The sequence below is a fragment of the Oncorhynchus tshawytscha genome, linkage group LG05 (assembly GCF_018296145.1).
Source record: "Oncorhynchus tshawytscha isolate Ot180627B linkage group LG05, Otsh_v2.0, whole genome shotgun sequence".
Taxonomy (NCBI): Eukaryota; Metazoa; Chordata; class Actinopteri; order Salmoniformes; family Salmonidae; genus Oncorhynchus; species Oncorhynchus tshawytscha.
The window spans coordinates 81,647,489-81,665,751 of NC_056433.1; the positions used below are offsets into that span (position 1 = coordinate 81,647,489).

At 43.3% G+C, this 18,263-nt stretch overlaps 1 protein-coding gene across 1 annotated transcript in view; it reads right to left on the bottom strand.

Moving 5' to 3' along the window:
* Positions 1-1,562: 1,562 nt before the first annotated feature.
* si:ch73-61d6.3 (occludin) overlaps positions 1,563-18,263 on the bottom strand; it is a 39,012-nt gene continuing 22,311 nt past the window's right edge. The window contains exons 5-8 of the mRNA XM_024422364.2: positions 8,646-8,858; positions 4,647-4,818; positions 4,019-4,060; positions 1,563-3,903 (exon numbers count right to left, since the gene is read on the bottom strand). Coding sequence (XP_024278132.1) covers positions 3,802-3,903; positions 4,019-4,060; positions 4,647-4,818; positions 8,646-8,858 — 529 coding nt within the window. The 3' untranslated portion in view covers positions 1,563-3,801. The remainder of the gene's footprint in view (positions 3,904-4,018; positions 4,061-4,646; positions 4,819-8,645; positions 8,859-18,263) is intronic.

Consider the following 18,263-nt stretch of genomic DNA (forward strand, 5'->3'; position numbering starts at 1 on the left):
TGATAAAACCAACGCATCGGGGGCCTTTGTCTTCACTCTTCACCAGGGGTTTACAGGTGGAGAAAAAAAAATCGGAAGACAAGACATGATGTGATTGGTAAATGAGTTGTGAAAATCTGATGGATAATTTAAAAATATGTAAGTCTCTTTCAAAAGGAGGCAAGAAGAGGACAGAGAAGAGGTTGCAAGGAGTCGAACAAAATCCAATTGAGATTCTCCCCCGCTGTCCTCAAAGAATTTCCTCTACTGAAGAGCGAGGTAGCGACCGCTTAATTGCACCTTACCTGTGAGAACCATGAGCATGTCTGATTAGACAGACTTTACCATGCAGAAAACCATTCAAAAGCTATGATATACTGTATTACCGGAGCTAGACTTGAATATTTCCCCTCCTAAGTGCAGGCTGCTAGATATTCGTTTAAAAATAAACAGCCTAGTCCCGTCATGTTTAGCTGTCTAACAAGCTGGTAACTTGACCAGCAGTATGGTTTTAGATGGCATTAGGAGAAAGGAAAGGGATCCTGGATACTGTATTTGTTACATTACCGTTGTTAAAGAATTACAGAAGTTTATTTTTTTTCATGGCAATCAACACGTTTTTAGAAATTATGCCTTTTTACAAGAGATTTTACAGTAACATGAAAGGAAATAAATTCATATAAAAAAAAAGACTCATAAATGGGGGGGGACAAATCTGTTCTCCATAAAACTCATCAATTCAAACATAGAAAATACAAATGAATAACAAATAATCCAAATAGCTGTAAATAATTTTCTAACTGACATTGAGAAGCATTACCTTGCAGAAGGTGTGTATTAGCAGAGCAGTGACAACAACACATAATAAATCAACAGGTAATTATTATATCACAGCAGAGAAATCAAATCAAAACCGAGTTGAGCTTATTGATAAATTTACCACATTGATGCATGCTTCCCACAGTGTTTAAAGAGCACATGACACAAATATTGTTCATAAAATACTGCCCCTGTCATTGGTTAATTAATACGTGCATAGCATCAGTGCATTGTGAATGACCACTGAGAAAACACCCTGGACAACAGTTCATTTGTCTCTTCAGTAAGTACACAATGACCAAAATGTCACTATATTGCCGCGTTCATGTACTAATCGGAACTAGGAAACTCAGAAATGTCCGACATGCTAACTGTTTGAAGTTAGACGTGCCGTGCCACGTTCAACCAGTTAGCAAGTGGGAAATGTCAGCGTTTCCTAGTTCTGACTGGAGCGTGAACGTGGCAGGAATTCAGACAGACTGAAGAATGCATAGGACAAATACAAAAGCGTTTTGTTCCTCTTGATCCTGTGTTATTAGTAAATACTTCACCATTTAAATCCTGTTTAACTCCAAAATATATACAAAATATACAGTTAATCACAATGGACAACAGATTTAGAAGAAGTCTAGATGGTGATATTGGAAATTATCTGCAGACACAGTACAATAGTAATTTCACTGACAATGTTGCAAACATAGCCCGACTTTTCTCAAACACAACATTGAGGTTGTCATGGCAATACACAACAGAGTGTCAATTCCTAAATTCAATCTGTAATGGCCGAGTACGGTCAGAGTGCGGTGTTGTCAGAGTGCCAGTTTGTAAATTCAATCCGTAATGGCCGAGTACGTTCAGAGTGCGGTGTTGTCAGAGTGTCAGTTCGTAAATTCAATCTGTAATGGCCGAGTACGTTCAGAGTGCGGTGTTGTCAGAGTGTCAGTTCGTAAATTCAATCTGTAATGGCCGAGTACGTTCAGAGTGCGGTGTTGTCAGAGTGTCAGTTTGTAAATTCAATCTGTAATGGCCGAGTACGTTCAGAGTGCGGTGTTGTCAGAGTGTCAGTTTGTAAATTCAATCTGTAATGGCCGAGTACGTTCAGAGTGCGGTGTTGTCAGAGTGTCAGTTTGTAAATTCAATCTGTAATGGCCGAGTACGTTCAGAGTGCGGTGTTGTCAGAGTGTCAGTTTGTAAATTCAATCTGTAATGGCCGAGTACGTTCAGAGTGCGGTGTTGTCAGAGTGCCAGTTTGTAAATTCAATCTGTAATGGCCGAGTACGTTCAGAGTGCGGTGTTGTCAGAGTGCCAGTTTGTAAATTCAATCTGTAATGGCCGAGTACGTTCAGAGTGCGGTGTTGTCAGAGTGCCAGTTTGTAAATTCAATCTGTAATGGCCGAGTACGTTCAGAGTGCGGTGTTGTCAGAGTGCCAGTTTGTAAATTCAATCTGTAATGGCCGAGTACGTTCAGAGTGCGGTGTTGTCAGAGTGCCAGTTTGTAAATTCAATCTGTAATGGCCGAGTACGTTCAGAGTGCGGTGTTGTCAGAGTGTCAGTTCGTAAATTCAATCTGTAATGGCCGAGTACGTTCAGAGTGCGGTGTTGTCAGAGTGTCAGTTCGTAAATTCAATCTGTAATGGCCGAGTACGTTCAGAGTGCGGTGTTGTCAGAGTGTCAGTTTGTAAATTCAATCTGTAATGGCCGAGTACGTTCAGAGTGCGGTGTTGTCAGAGTGTCAGTTTGTAAATTCAATCTGTAATGGCCGAGTACGTTCAGAGTGCGGTGTTGTCAGAGTGTCAGTTTGTAAATTCAATCTGTAATGGCCGAGTACGTTCAGAGTGCGGTGTTATCAGTTCGTACATTCAGAGCGTTTCGCTCTCGTCGGAGCGTTCAGAGAAGCGCACTGGACGCTGTGGCCCGAGGACTATGGTTGTTCCGTGCGTTCTGACCTCCCCATGGCAGTCAAGCTCCCAAACTAACGTTGCCTAGCTTGCTAGCTACTTCCAGACACAAACGAGAGAACACCTCCCTCTGACCACTTGACTCGCCCTGACAGAGCTGGTTAGGCTGTTTTCATGTTACCCTAGTGCGTTGGTGACTGTAACTGTGCTGCTGGCAACAATTTAATTACGCTTTTTTTTCCCTTTCTTTTTTTACCGACGTTTACTGACACCAGTCATGTTCATCTGATGTCAGTTATGTGTGCTCTGGCGCAAAGACTAGAGTGCTCTGAAATCCGGGTAGATAACCAGAATGAATTTACTGAACGCAGCTCCGAGAGTAGTCACATACTGCAGGTCCTCCAACTGTCATAATATAAGGTGGAATTCAGTCCTTTTTAAGAGAAAACAGCAGGTATTTTAGCTTTCTTTTGTGGAGTGCTTGAAGCACACAGCACGGGTTTGTTCTAGTAGGTTTGGTGCATACTCAGCAATGTGACTTGCCCTTTTCTACGATACTGCCTTATCTGTGGAGATAAAACAATGCAAACAGGAACCAGCAAAGGCCCAATGCCTCTATCACAGATGACCTCAGGTGAAACGACATTGAAGTAACCTTTTATAACCACACCCATTCAGTCAAATAGACTGCCGTGTTTCAAGGCAAGCATGTACAACAATGTTACTTACTAGGCACAGTTAGGAATATGGCAGTGCTAGTGGGCTGTGTGTTACGTGTGAAGTATAATGAATATAGTCTTTCAACCCCACAGTGTACGATAGTGTCTGTGAAGCAATCCACATAGAGAAGAGAACTGGTCTGAAATTAATCGAGGCAGAAGGAATCACATAACCATGTCATTGATGTGTGTGTGTGTGTGTGTGTGTGTGTGTGTGTGTAAATGCCAAGAAGGGAGCTTTGGTTTTCAACATTCTACATAATCTTAGTGCTTTGCATATTCTTAGTGTTCTGCATATTCTTAGTGTTCTGCATATTCTTAGTCCAGGAGTGTGGTGTTGTCATGACGACAGAGGGGGTGGATAGGGTTGGAGGGAGTGCTTGGCTTTAAGAAAGGCTCTTGTCGTAGGCCTTGACCACACGTTTGATATGGAACAGTTTGTGTCTCAACTTGCGACACTCCAGCTTCTTAGCCTGGTAGTCTGGTGTCTGTGGAGGAGCAGAGAGAAAACAGATCATTTGTTTCATCGTCTATTCTCCATTATGGGGTGATAAGAGTTCATTCTTTATAATGTAGAAAGATTTCATAGAAATGTCTGCTCACCCTCTTAAGGTCTTTCAGTCGATTATATTCCTCTGCCACAACCTAAAGTAAAGAATAAGGAGAATAAGAACTATTTCTCCCTGGTTCTAAGTGTGTATCTCAGTGGAGGCTGGTGAAGGAGAGCTCATAGTATTGAGCTTGTCCTCCTATTTAAATTGACACCAGCCCTCCACCAATCCGGACACACATATGGCCCCTGGCGAAAGGGGTTGTAGCCCCCACCTCCACCCTCTGTCTATGACCCTCCAGTCTGTCTGTGACCCTACAGTCTGTCTCCAGTCTGTCTTATGACCCTCCAGTCTGTCTTATGACCCTCCAGTCTGTCTTATGACCCTCCAGTCTGTCTTATGACCCTCCAGTCTGTCTTATGACCCTCCAGTCTGTCTTATGACCCTACAGTCTGTCTTATGACCCTACAGTCTGTCTTATGACCCTACAGTCTGTCTTATGACCCTACTGTGTCTCCAACCTCTGTCCATGACCCTACTGGCTGTCTCCACCATCTCTCTATGACCCTACTGGCTGTCTCTCTCTCCACAGTTCCTGCTGTACTCTCAAAAAATAACAACATAACATTTAAAATTAAAATTTAAAAAAAGTCTCCACTGGTCTTCCTCTGGTTTCTCACCTGGTACTGGGCGGAGGTCTCGTCCAGTGTGTCCAGCTGCCTGCTGAGTTTGTTCATCTGGTCACTGATGTCATCCATCTCAGCACACAGATGTTTGTACTCCCTCAGGTCGGCATCAAACTCCCTCTTGTACTCCTGACGCTGGCCGTCTGACGTTATCTCTGGGTAGACGCTGAAGGGAGAGAGAGAGAAATAGACAAAGTCAGAGAATATTGTTAGACATTGTTTACACATACACTATACTGTTGAAGTCAGAAGTTTACATACATTTAAAACCAGTTTTTCACAATTCCTGACATTTACTTCCTGTCTAAGGTCAGTTAGGATCACCACTTTATTTAAGAACGTGAAATGTCAGAATAATAGTAGAAAGAATTATTTATTGCAGCTTTTATTTCTTTCATCACATTCCCAGTGGGTCAGAAGTTTACTTACACAATTAGTATTTGGTAGCAATGCCTTTCAATTGTTTAACTTGGGTCAAACGTTTCAGGTAGCCTTCCAACAAGCTTCCCACAATAAGTTGGGTGAATTGTGGCCCATTCCTCCTGACAGAGTTGGTGTAACTCAGTCAGGTTTGAAGGCTTCCTTGCTCGCACACGCCTTCAGTTCTGCACACACATCTTCTACGGGATGTAGACTAGTAACCGGAAGGTTGCAAGTTCAAACCCCCGAGCTGACAAGGTACAAATCTGTCGTTCTGCCCCTGAACAGGCAGTTAACCCATTGTTCCCAGGTCATCATTGAAAATAAGAATTTGTTCTTAACGGACTTGCCTGGTTAAATAAAGGTTGAAAAAAAAAAGAAAAAAAAAGTCAGGGCTTTGTGATGGCCACTCCAATACCTTGACCTTGTTGTACTTAAGCCATTTTGACAAAATTTTGGAAGTATGCTTGGGGTCATTGTCCATTTGGAAGACCGAAGCTTTAAATTCCTGACTGATGTCTTGAGATGTTGCTTCAATATATCCAAATAATTTGATATAGATACTTTTGTACCGGTTTCCTCCAGCATCTTCACAGGGGCCTTTGCTGTTGTTGTGGGATTGATTTGTACTTTTTGCACCAAAGTACGTTCATCTCTAGGAGACAGAACGCATCTCCTTCGTGAGCGGTATGATGGCTGCGTGGTCCCATGGTGTTTATACTTGCGTACTATTGTTTGTACAGATGAACATGGTACTTCAGGCATTTGAAAATTGCTCCAAAGGATGAACCAGACTTGTGGAGGTCTACAGTTCTTTTTCTGAGGTCTTGACTGATTTCTTTTGATTTTCCCATGATGTCAAGGAAAGAGGCCCTGAGTTTGAAGGTAGGGCTTGAAATACATCCACAGGTACACCTCCAATTAACTAAAATGATGTCAATTAGCCTATCAGAAGCTTCTAAAGACATGACATCATTTTCTGGAATTTCCCAAGCTGTTTAAAGGCCCAGTCAACTCAGTGTATGTAAACTTCTGACCCACTGGAATTGTGATACAGTGAATTGCAAGTTAAATAATCTGTCTGTAAACAATTGTTGGAAAAATTATTTGTGTCAGGCACAAAGTAGATGTCCTAACCGACTTGCCAAAACTATAGTTTGTTAACAAGAAATGTGTGGAGTGGTTGAAAAACAAGTTTTAATGACTCCAACCCAAGTGTATGTAAACTTCAGGCTTCAACTGTACATACACAACAGTATGTGGACACCCTTTCAACTTAGTGGATTTGGCTATTTCAGCCACACCCGTTGCTGACAGGTGTATAAAATCAAGCATGCAATCTCCATAGACAAACATTGGCAGTAGAATGGCCTTACTGAAGAGCTCAGTGACTTTTAAATGTGACACCGTCATAGGATGCCACCTTTCCAACAAGTCAGTTCGTCACATTTCTGCCCTGCTAGAGGTGCCCCAGTCAATTGTAAGTGCTGTTATTGTGCAATGGAAACATCTAGGAGCACCAACAGCTCAGCCATATAGGCTAATAGAACGGGACCACAGGTTGCTGAAGCGTGTAAAAACCGTCTGTCCTTGGTTGCAACACTCATTACCTCTGGAAGCAACGTCAGAACAATAACTGTTTGTCGGGAGCTTCATGAAATGGGTTTCCATGGCTGAGCAGCTGCACACAAGCCTAAGATCACCATGTGCAATGCCGAGCGATGGCTGGAGTGGTGTAAAGCTCGACACATTGGACTCTGGAACAGTGGAAACTCGCTCTCTGGAGTGATGAATCACTCTTCACCATCTGGCAGTCCGATGGACAAATCTGGGTTTGGTGGATGCCAGGAGAACGCTACCTGCCCCAAGTGCCAACTGCTAAGTTTGGTGGAGGAAGAATAACTGTCTGGGGCTGTTTTCATGGTTCGGCCTAAGCCCCTTAGTTCCAGTGAAGGGAAATGTTTACACTACAGCATACAATAACATTCTGGACAATTCTGTGCTTCCAACTTTGTGGCAACAATTTAGGGAAGGCCCTTTCCTGTTTCAGCATGACAATGCCCCATGCACAAAGCGAGGTTCATACAGAAATGGTTTCTCGAGACCAGTGTGGAAGAACTTCACTGGCCTGCACAGAGCCCTGACCTCAACCCCATCAAACACTTTTGGGATGAATTGGAACACTGACTATGAGCCAGACCTAATTGCTCCAACATCAGTGCCGACCTCACTAATGCTCTTCTGGCTGAATGCAAGTAAGTCCCCTAAGCAATGTTCCAACATCTAGTGGAAAGCCTTCCCAGAAGAGTGGAAGCTGCTATAGCAGCAAAGGAGGGATCAACTCCATACTAATGCCCATGATTTTGGAATGAGATGTTAGACGAGCAGATGTCCACATACTTTTGGTCATATAGTGTATTTGATCAATAGATCTCGAATGTACTATGATCAACAGTATTAGAGTCATATTCTGTCTTGCTGTACACTCAGCATATTTCAACGAGAAGCTCCGCTTTCTTTTTGGCCACTTCTTGACCATTTACAGGAATTGAGTGCTCCTTGTAATACACAGTAAAGCAAGCTAGGGCTTCATATCTTCTGTTTTACACCAGTCAAATAATGGTTTTCAGATCCCAATTCTCTCACCAGGGCCCTCTCCGTCTCAAGGAGAGGAAAGGCAGAGGGGAGGTGGATGCAGCTCTCTCACTAATGACCTACCCACAACTGACCCCCACACCTTAAACCTTTGGCCCAATTCTCTCATTATTTCCAATTACAACCTCATGTGGAATGGCATGCCAGTAGAGATTAGTTACTGTACTGGACCAAACAAGACCAGCCTAGACTGCTATACTGTTAGAAAAAAATATTTCCAAAGGGGTTCTTCAGCTGTCCCCATAGGAGAACACTTTTTGGTTCCAGGTAGAACGCTTTTTGGTTTCTGGAAGAACCCTTTTGGGTTCCATCTACATGGAACCCAAAAGGGTTCTACCTGGAACTGAAAGTGTTCTACCTGGAACCCAAAAGGGTTCTACCTGGAACTGAAAGTGTTCTACCTGGAACCCAAAAGGGTTCTACCTGGAACTGAAAGTGTTCTACCTGGAACCAAAAAGGGTTATTCAAGTTCTCGATAACACCTTTTCTTCAAAGCGTGTACTGGGTGTGTGTGTAAAATCTCTGACTAATATGGCTCTAGTGTTTGTGTGTGTGTGCGTGCGTGCGTGTGTGTGTGTGTATGAGTGCTTGCCGTGTGTGTCTAACGTCCCCTACTACCATTGCATTGTTGCAGGTGTGTGTGAGTGTGAACGTGTGTTTGTGTGTGTGTGAATATGCCCGCCTGCGCTCGCATGTGTGTGTGTGCGTGTGAATGTGCCTACCAATTTGTGTGATATAATAATATATAATATATGCCATTTAGCAGACGCTTTTACCGAAAGTGAGTTAGTCATGCGTGTAATACATTTGTGCATGTGTATGTGCATGTGTATGTGCATGTGTATGTGTATGTGTATGTGCATGTGTATGTGTATGTGCATGTGTATGTGCATGTGTATGCCTCCCTGTGTGTCTCACCTCTCCCACTCCTCTGGGTCCAGTTCGTTGCCAGTCTCTCCTCCAGTGGTGTACTCTGTTTCGTACTGTGATTCATCCAGCTCAGGGTTGCGCCGGCGCCTCTTCCCCCTGTTAGCAGAGGGCTTCCTGACCCCCCCTGCCTCCTCAGAGGGGCTGGAACTGGCCCCCTGGGAGGGCTGATCCGAGGGAAGAATAGCCAGATGCTCTGAATACCTAAGGCACAACAATAACATTCAATATAAACTCAACAATAAATGTAATACCTGAATAGCTCTGCTCTATATACCAAAAACCCTGAATACCTCTGCTCTATATACCAAAAACCCTGAATACCTGAATAGCTCTGCTCTATATACCAAAAACACTCTGAATACCTGAATACCCCTGCTCTATCTACCAAAAACACTCTTAATACCTGAATAGCTCTGCTCTATCTACCAAAAACACTCTGTGAATACCTGAATACCTCTGCTCTATGTACCAAAAATTACCTTCGTTTTGACTTTAGTTTCTATGACCTTAGTCATGGCCATAGTTTATTGTCACATACAACCAAGAAGATATCAGCCATGACCTTCCTATGGTGTCTGATCCACTTAAAGGGAAAACGACAATGAAGTACGTGAATGTAACTGATCACAAATCACCAAAACCACTGGACAAATGGAAGAGACAGACTCTGGATTTCCTTAATAAAAGGAGGGGAAGAGCAAGTTCACTGTTGAGTTAGCAGGGATTTAAGTTTTCATCTCAAGGCACAGTGGAAGTGGCTATGATATTACAGCAGAGCACCATATAATATAAACTAGCAGGTTATGTCAACAAGGTTGGGGAAGTCTTGAGGCTATATCATTCTTCTGTTTATGAAGCAGGACTTTTTAGGAGTTTCATCAACATTATATAAACTCAGCAAAAAAAGGAACATCCTCTCACTGTCAACTGTGTTTATTTTCAGCAAACTTAATATGTGTAAATATTTGTATGAACATAACAAGATTCAACAACTGAGACCTAAACTGAACAAGACATGTGACTAACAGAAATGGAATATTGTGTCCCTGAACAAAGGGGGAGGTCAAAATCAAAAGTAACAGTCAGTATCTGGTGTGGCCACCAGCTGCATTAAGTACTGCAGTGCATCTTCTCCTCAAGGCACCAGATTTGCCAGTTCTTGCTGTGAGATGTTACCCCACTCTTCCACCAAGGCACCTGCAAGTTCCCGGACATTTCTAGGGGGAATGGCCCTAGCCCTCACCCTCTGATCCAACTGGTCCCAGACGTGCTCAATGGGATTGAGATCCGGGCTCTTTGCTGGCCACGGTAGAACACTGACATTCCTGTCTTGCAGGAAATCACACAGAACGAGCAGAATGGCTGTTGGCATTGTCATACTGGAGGGTCATGTCAGGTTGAGCCTGCAGGAAGGGAAACACATGAGGGAGGAGGATGTCTTCCCTGTAACGCACAGTGTTGAGATTGCCTGCAATGATAACAAACTCAGTCCGATGATGCTGACACACCGCCCCAGACCATGACAAACCCTCCACCTCCAAATCGATCCCGCTCCAGAGTACAGGCCTCGGTGTAACACTCATTCCCATTCGACGATAAACGAGAATCCGACCATCACCCCTGGTGAGACAAAACCACGCCTCTCAGCCTATTGCGGACAGTCTGAGCACTGATGGAGGGATTGTGCGTTCCTGATGTAACTCAGGCAGTTGTTGTTGCCATCCTGTACCTGTCCCGCAGGTGTGATGTTCGGATGTACCAATCCTGTGCAGGTGTTGTTACACGTGGTCTGCCACTGCGAGGACGATCAGTTGTCCATCCTGTCTCACTGTAGCGCTGTCTTAGGCGTCTCACAGTACGGACATTGCAATTTATTGCCCTGGCCACATCTGCAGTCCTCATGCCTCCTTGCAGCATGCCTAAGGCACGTTCACGCAGATGAGCAGGGACCCTGGGCATCTTTCTTTTGGTGTTTTTCAGAGTAAGTAGAAAGGCCTCTTTAGTGTCCTAAGTTTTCATAACTGTGACCATAATTGCCTACTGTCTGTAAGCTGTTAGTGTCTTAACGACCGTTCCACAGGTGCATGTTCATCAATTGTTTATGGTTCATTGAACAAGCATGGGAAACAATGTTTAAACCCTTCACGATGAAGATCTGTGAAGTTATTTGGATTTTTATGAATTATCTTTGAAAGACACGCTCCTGAAAAAGGGAGGTTTCTGTTTTTTTTTTTGCTAAGTTCATAAAGCATCACTAAGGGTTGATATATGGTGAGAGCTACAATATTTCTTATTCAGTCTAATTGATTTGTTTATAATAATTTATAAGCATGTATCCATTATTATTGTTCCAATAACTGTTCTAAATATGTATGAGCCTCAACTCTTCATGAGCAGTTTACAGATGTGTGTGTTGACTTTCCATGATACTTCCAAGGGCGGTCGATACAGTACCCTCCTGTCCCAGGCACTGGACCTCATGAAGTATGTTTTGTTTGACATATGGCCTGATAGAGGCATTGTTTACTGCACAGCACCAGGTCTTGTGCACCCATTTGCAAATAAGACCAAATAAGACCACTTGGACAGCACCACCAATCCTGTGCAGGTGTTGTTACACGTGGTCTGCCACTGCGAGGACGATCAGTTGTCCGTCCTATCTCTCTGCAGCGCTGTCTTAGGCGTCTCACAGTACGGACATTGCAATTTATTGCCCTGGCCACATCTGCAGTCCTCATGCCTCCTTGCAGCATGCCTAAGGCACGTTCACGCAGATGAGCAGGGACCCTGGGCATCTTTCTTTTGGTGTTTTTCAGAGTAAGTAGAAAGGCCTCTTTAGTGTCCTAAGTTTTCATAACTGTGACCTTAATTGCCTACCGTCTGTAAGCTGTTAGTGTCTTAACGACCGTTCCACAGGTGCATGTTCATCAATTGTTTATGGTTCATTGAACAAGCATGGGAAACAATGTTTAAACCCTTCACGATGAAGATCTGTGAAGTTATTTGGATTTTTATGAATTATCTTTGAAAGACACGCTCCTGAAAAAGGGAGGTTTCTGTTTTTTTTTTGCTAAGTTCATAAAGCATCACTAAGGGTTGATATATGGTGAGAGCTACAATATTTCTTATTCAGTCTAATTGATTTGTTTATAATAATTTATAAGCATGTATCCATTATTATTGTTCCAATAACTGTTCTAAATATGTATGAGCCTCAACTCTTCATGAGCAGTTTACAGATGTGTGTGTTGACTTTCCATGATACTTCCAAGGGCGGTCGATACAGTACCCTCCTGTCCCAGGCACTGGACCTCATGAAGTATGTTTTGTTTGACATATGGCCTGATAGAGGCATTGTTTACTGCACAGCACCAGGTCTTGTGCACCCATTTGCAAATAAGACCAAATAAGACCACTTGACCAGGCACGTGACCAAGTACTTGACCTGATACGTGTAACTCTGACAGAGAAGTGCGTCTGTCCGTAAACTTTCAACATGCGTCGTTCCTTCCGTCCTTCCTGAAAGTTATCAATGATCTGACATCACCGGCGGATAGGTGAAAGCTACTTACTGGAAGCCTGTCTCACACCCATCCCTATTATGTCAGATCAGTGATTACGAAGGGAGGAAGGAATGGTGCAGGTTATTGTAAACACACAAACAGACCTAATTGTACTTTAACAGTTACACAGCCTACAAGCTGAAGTGCAGTACTTTCTCTTATTTGTATAGAGTTGTGCAAGATGCAGTTCTATATTCTCTAAGAAAGTGTCACGTTCTGACCTTTATTCCTTTGTTTTGTCTTTATTTAGTATGGTCAGGGCGTGAGTTGGGGTGGGCAGTCTATGTTAGTTTTTCTATATTTTTCAGTCTTTGTGTGTCTGCACCAGATAGAACTGTTTCGGTTGTCACTTTGTTGTTTTGTATTTTTGAAGTGTTCAGTTTCTTATTAAAAAGATGAACACTAACCAAGCTGCGCTTTGGTCCTCTCCTCCCTCCACCGACGACAGCCGTTACAGAAAGAATACAGAAAGATGGTTCCGACGGAGAAGCGCGACATCCTACGAGTTCCAAACAGACTCTAGTGACTTTTTCGTGTTTATCTTGACTTTTTTTTTGTACAGAAAGTTCATACTATGATCACATGTGACCACCAAGCACTTCTGGACATCAGATCGACACTTACAAACCTCAATTTAACTTCAAATCCCACTTCAACTCCGACTCAGCTGTTCCTTTGTTCATACCGGACCTTTGTTTCATTGGCTATCAAAACGCTGCAGGCGTAGACGTGGCAGACGGGCCGGCATCCTGGCGAGACTGGAACAAAGAGAAAATCGACCGGCATTCCCCTCCATTCTATTGGCAAATGTTCAGTCACCGGAGAATAAGATGGATGAGCTTCACTCGCAAGTCTAATATCAGAGAGACTTGAAAAGCAGAAATATTATATGTGTTGCAGAAACGTCGCTGGATTACTATAAGCATTTCTACATGCATTTCCGCTACACCTGCAATAACATGCTAAACACCCATATGTGACAAATAAAATTAGATTTGATATGTACGTAGAACTCAGTGGTTTCTCCATGCAGCGGCACGATCGGACGAAGACGGCCTCCAGAAAGTCCAACGGGGGAGGGGTGTGTCTACCAACACGTCTCCCTCACTTTTACCAACACGTCTACCTCACTTCTACCAACACGTCTACCTCACTTCTACCAACACGTCTACCAACACGTCTACCAACAAGTCTACCTCTCTTCTACCAACACGTCTACCTCACTTCTACCAACACGTCTACCTCACGTCTACCAACATGTCTACCTCACTTCTACCAACACGTCTACCTCACTTCTACCAACACGTCTACCTCACGTCTACCAACACGTCTACCTCACTTCTACCAACACGTCTACCGCACGTCTACCAACACGTCTACCTCACGTCTACCAACACGTCTACCTCACTTCTACCAGCAAGTCTACCTCACTTCTACCAACACGTCTACCAACACTTCTATCAACAGGTCTACCTCACGTCTACCAACACGTCTACCTCACGTCTACCAACACGTCTCCCTCACTTCTACCAACACGTCTACCAACACGTCTATCAACACGTCTATCAACACGTCTACCTCACGTCTACCTCACTTCTACCAACACGTCTACCAACACGTTTACCAACACGTCTCCCTCACTTCTACCAACACGTCTATCAACATGTCTACCAACACGTCTACCAACACGTCTACCAACATGTCTACCAACACGTCTACCAACACGTCTACCAACACGTCTCCCTCACTTCTATCAACACGTCTACCAACACGTCTACCAACACGTATACCTCACGTCTACCTCACTTCGACCAACCAGAGGTGCTAAAACTCTAGACCACTTTTATTTCTCTACCCAGAGAAATGCATAAAAGGTTTTGTCCTTCTTTATGCAAAACTGACCATGACTCTATTCTCCTGCTTCCTGTTTACAAACAAAAGCTCCAACAGGAAGTACCAGTGATGCGCTAAATATGGAAGTGGTCTAATGAAGCGGACGTGAAGCTACAAGACTGTTTTGCTACTAAAGACTGGGATATGTTCCAGGTCTTCTACATCAAGACTCCAGCCACCCACGCCATAGACTGTTTACTCTGCTACCGTCCGGCAAACGGCACCGGAGCATCGGCTCTCAGACAAGCAGGCTCAGCGAGCTTCTACCCCCAAGCCATAAGACTGCTAGATAGCCATAAGACTGCTAAAAAGTTAATTAAACGGTTAGCCGGACTATCTGCATTGACCCTATCTTGCACTGACTTTTTGCACACTCGCAAGACTATACATTGAGTGTACAAGGATACGCCTTCCTACTATTGAGTTGCACCACCTTTTGCCCTCAGAACAGCCTCAATTTGTCTCAACAAAGTGTCGAAAGCATTCTACAGGGATGCTGGCCTATATTGACTTCAATGCTTCCCACAGTTCTGTCAAGTTGACTGGATGTCCTTTGAGTGGTGGGCCATTGTGCAGACCTCACTACCCTCTGGAGAGCCTTACAGTTGTGGGCGGAGCAGTTGCGGTACCAGGCGGTGATACAGCCCGACAGGATGCTCTCGATTGTGTATCTGTAAAAGTTTGTGAGTGTTTTCGGTGACAAGCCAAATTTCTTCAGCCTCCTGAGGTTGAAGAGGCGCTGTTGCACTTTCTTCACCACGCTGTCTGTGTGGGTGGACCATTTCAGTTTGTCCGTGATGTGTACGCCGAGGAACTTAAAACTTTCCACCTTCTCCACTACTATCCTGTCGATGTGGATAGGGGGGTGCTCCCTCTGCTGTTTACGATCATCTCCTTTCTTTTGTTGACGTTGAGTGGGAGGTTATTTTCCTGACACCACACTCTGAGAGCCCTCGTCTCCTCCCTGTAGGCCGTCTCGTCATTGTTGGTAATCATGCCTACCACTGTAGTGTCGTCTGCAAACTTGATGATTGAGTTGGAGGCGTGCATGGCCACGCAGTCATGGGTGAACAGGGAGTACAGGAGAGGGCTGAGAACGCACCCTTGAGGGGCCCCAGTGTTGAGGATCTGCGGAGTGGAGATGTTTCCTACCTTCACCACCTGGGGGCGGCCCGTCAGGAAGTCCAGGACCCAGTTGCACAGGGCGGGGTTGAGACCCAGAGTCTCGAGCTTAATGACGAATTTGGAGGGTACTATGGTGTTAAATGCTGAGCTGTAATTGATGAACAACATTCTTACATAGGTATTCCTCTTGTCCAGATGGGTTAGGGCAGTGTGCAGTGTGATTGCGATTGTGTTGTCTGTGGACCTATTGTGGCGGTAAGCAAATTGGAGTGGGTCTAGCATGTAAGGCACTGCATCTCAGTGCTAGAGGCGTCACTACAGACCCTGGTTCGATCCTGGGCTGTATCACAACCGGCTGTGATCGGGAGTCCCATAGGGCGGTGCACCATTGGCCCAGCGTCGTCCGGGTTAGGGGAGGGTTTAACCGGGGCAGGCCGTCATTGTAAAATAAGAATGTGTTATTAACTGAATTTCCTAGTTAAATAAAGGTCAAATTAAAAATAAATAATAATAATAATCTTGATACACACAGGAAACTGTTGGGCGTGAAAAACCCAGCAGCGTTGCAGTTCCTGACTTACTCAAACCGGTGTGCCTGGCACCTACTACCATATCCCATTCAAAGGAACTTAAATCTTTTGTCTTGCCAAACATTTAGATCTGCCAGATCAGAGGTAGTAAGGAGGACCAGGGAAGTTCTCTGCTTAGTGTGTCCACTAGATCAGAGGCAATAGAGATGACCAGGGATGTTCTCTGGATAAGTGCGTGAATTTGACCATTTTCCTGTCCTGCTAACCAATCAAAAAATGTAATGACTTGCCTAAGTTTGCCTAGTTTTGGGTGTCAGGGAAAATGTATGGAGTAAAAAGTACATTATTTTCCTTAGGAATGTAGTGAAGTAAAAGTTGTCAAAAATATAAATAGTAAAGTACAGATACCCCAAAATACTATTTAAGTTGAAGTATCTTTACTTAAGTACTTTACGCCACTGATTGTAGGCAGGCCCACATAACTTTAGCCATGCAGCTCCCGTTTTGGCCTAAAACCCCCTCCATGATGTAGGCTACATGTGTCCATGTCCATCATGAAACAAGAGATGAGAGCCTCATTGAATACCGGTGAACCTCGTATTTAGAGGTTATTTTCCTGTAACAATTGTTTGTTTTCTGTTTCATATTTTTTTAAACCCAAGCCCTCCGTAGACTGCCCTTACTTTCCCTAGTTCTACTACAACAGGCTGGTTCAACAGCAATGCATCCTGTTTCTTCTTTATCCTGGCAATGTTATGATATCATTACATTTGACATGTATTTACTGAAAAAAAAAGCTTGTTTTTCATTTCATTTCATTTTATTAAAACCAAACTTATTAGAATGATTCACTGTCCTGGTTTTATGGTGAGGACATCTGTGGCCCTTATATCAGTGTGAATGTTATGTACACTACATACTGTATTTACAGCAGGCCTAGCCCCTATATCAGTGTGAATGTTATGTACACTACATACTGTATTTTAACATTGAAGACATGCAATTACTTAGAACAATGTGGACCGCAAACAGGTTCAAGTTAACATATTTAGAATAGATGGGACAAATCTGAATTTTATTATTCTCTTTCTGTAACAGTTAAACAAACTATAATGGTCTAACAATGGAATTGGAGTTGATTCCAAGGCAGTCCATAAAAGACCGTAAATACACGACTTGAAGCAACCACATATTCAGCCATGGAGTACGTTCTGATTGGCCAGTGAAGGGCCACGCCTTGACACACCCACAACTTGTTAATTCATCAAAAACCCGGCCCTTTCGCGCCAACGCCAGCAACTGCGCCGATAATTGTGCTTGTGAAAACAGAACAAATATTTCTGACATACCCCCGAAACCATAGCGCTACCGCCCAGCGCTTAGATTCACCATGAGGTGTTAGGTTTGTTGAAATAGAGCCCCGGTGTCTCAATTGCCGAGACGGCTTAAAAATCTTTCTTTAACAGTTCTCCTGTCCTTCATCTACACTGACTGAAGTGGATTGGTGACATCAATAAGGGATCATAGTGTTCACCTGGTCAGTCCATATCATGGAAAGAGGCGTTCCTAATGTTTTGGATGTGTTTTGCCTTCAGAGAGTATTCACACCCCTTGACTTTACAGGCTGAATTCAGATGTGTTGTTGTCACTGACCTACACACAATAGCCCATAATGTCAAAGTGGACAAAATATTTATACATTTTTACTAATTAATTAATTAATGAAAAGCTGAAATGTCTTGAGTCAATAAGTATTCAACACCTTTGTTATAGCAAGCCTAAATAAGTTCAGGTCTAAAAATGTACTTAAACAAGTCACATAATAAGTTGCATGGATTCACTCTGTGTGCAATAATAGTGTTTAACATGATTTTTGAATGACTACCTCCTCTCTGAACCCCACACATACAATTATCTGTAAGGTCTGTCAGTTCAGCAGTGAATTTCAAACACAGATTCAACCACAAAGACCAGGGAGGTTTTCCAATGCCTCACAAACGACACCTATTAGTAGATGGGTACAAAATATTTAAAAAAGCAGATATTGAATGTACTTTTGAGCATGGTGAAGATATTAATTACACTTTAGATGGTGTATCAATACACCCAGTCACTACACAGATACAGCTGTCCTTCCTAACTCAGTTGGAGAGGAAGGAAACGGCTCAAGGATTTCACCATGAGGACAAGGATGACTTTAAAACAGTTACAGAGTTTAATGGCTGTGATAGGAGAAAACTGAGGATGGATCAACAACATTGTAGTTACTCCACAATCCTAACCTAATTGACAAAGTGAAAAAAAGGAAGTCTGTACAGAATAAAACATATATTCCAAAACATGCTTTCTGTTTGCAACACGGTACTAAAATAATACTGCTAAAAATGTGGCAAAGAAATTTACTTTATGTCCTAAATACAAAGTGTTACTGTATGTTTGGGGAAAACCCGTTCTCCACATTTTCAAACATAGTGGTGTCTGCATCATGTTATGGG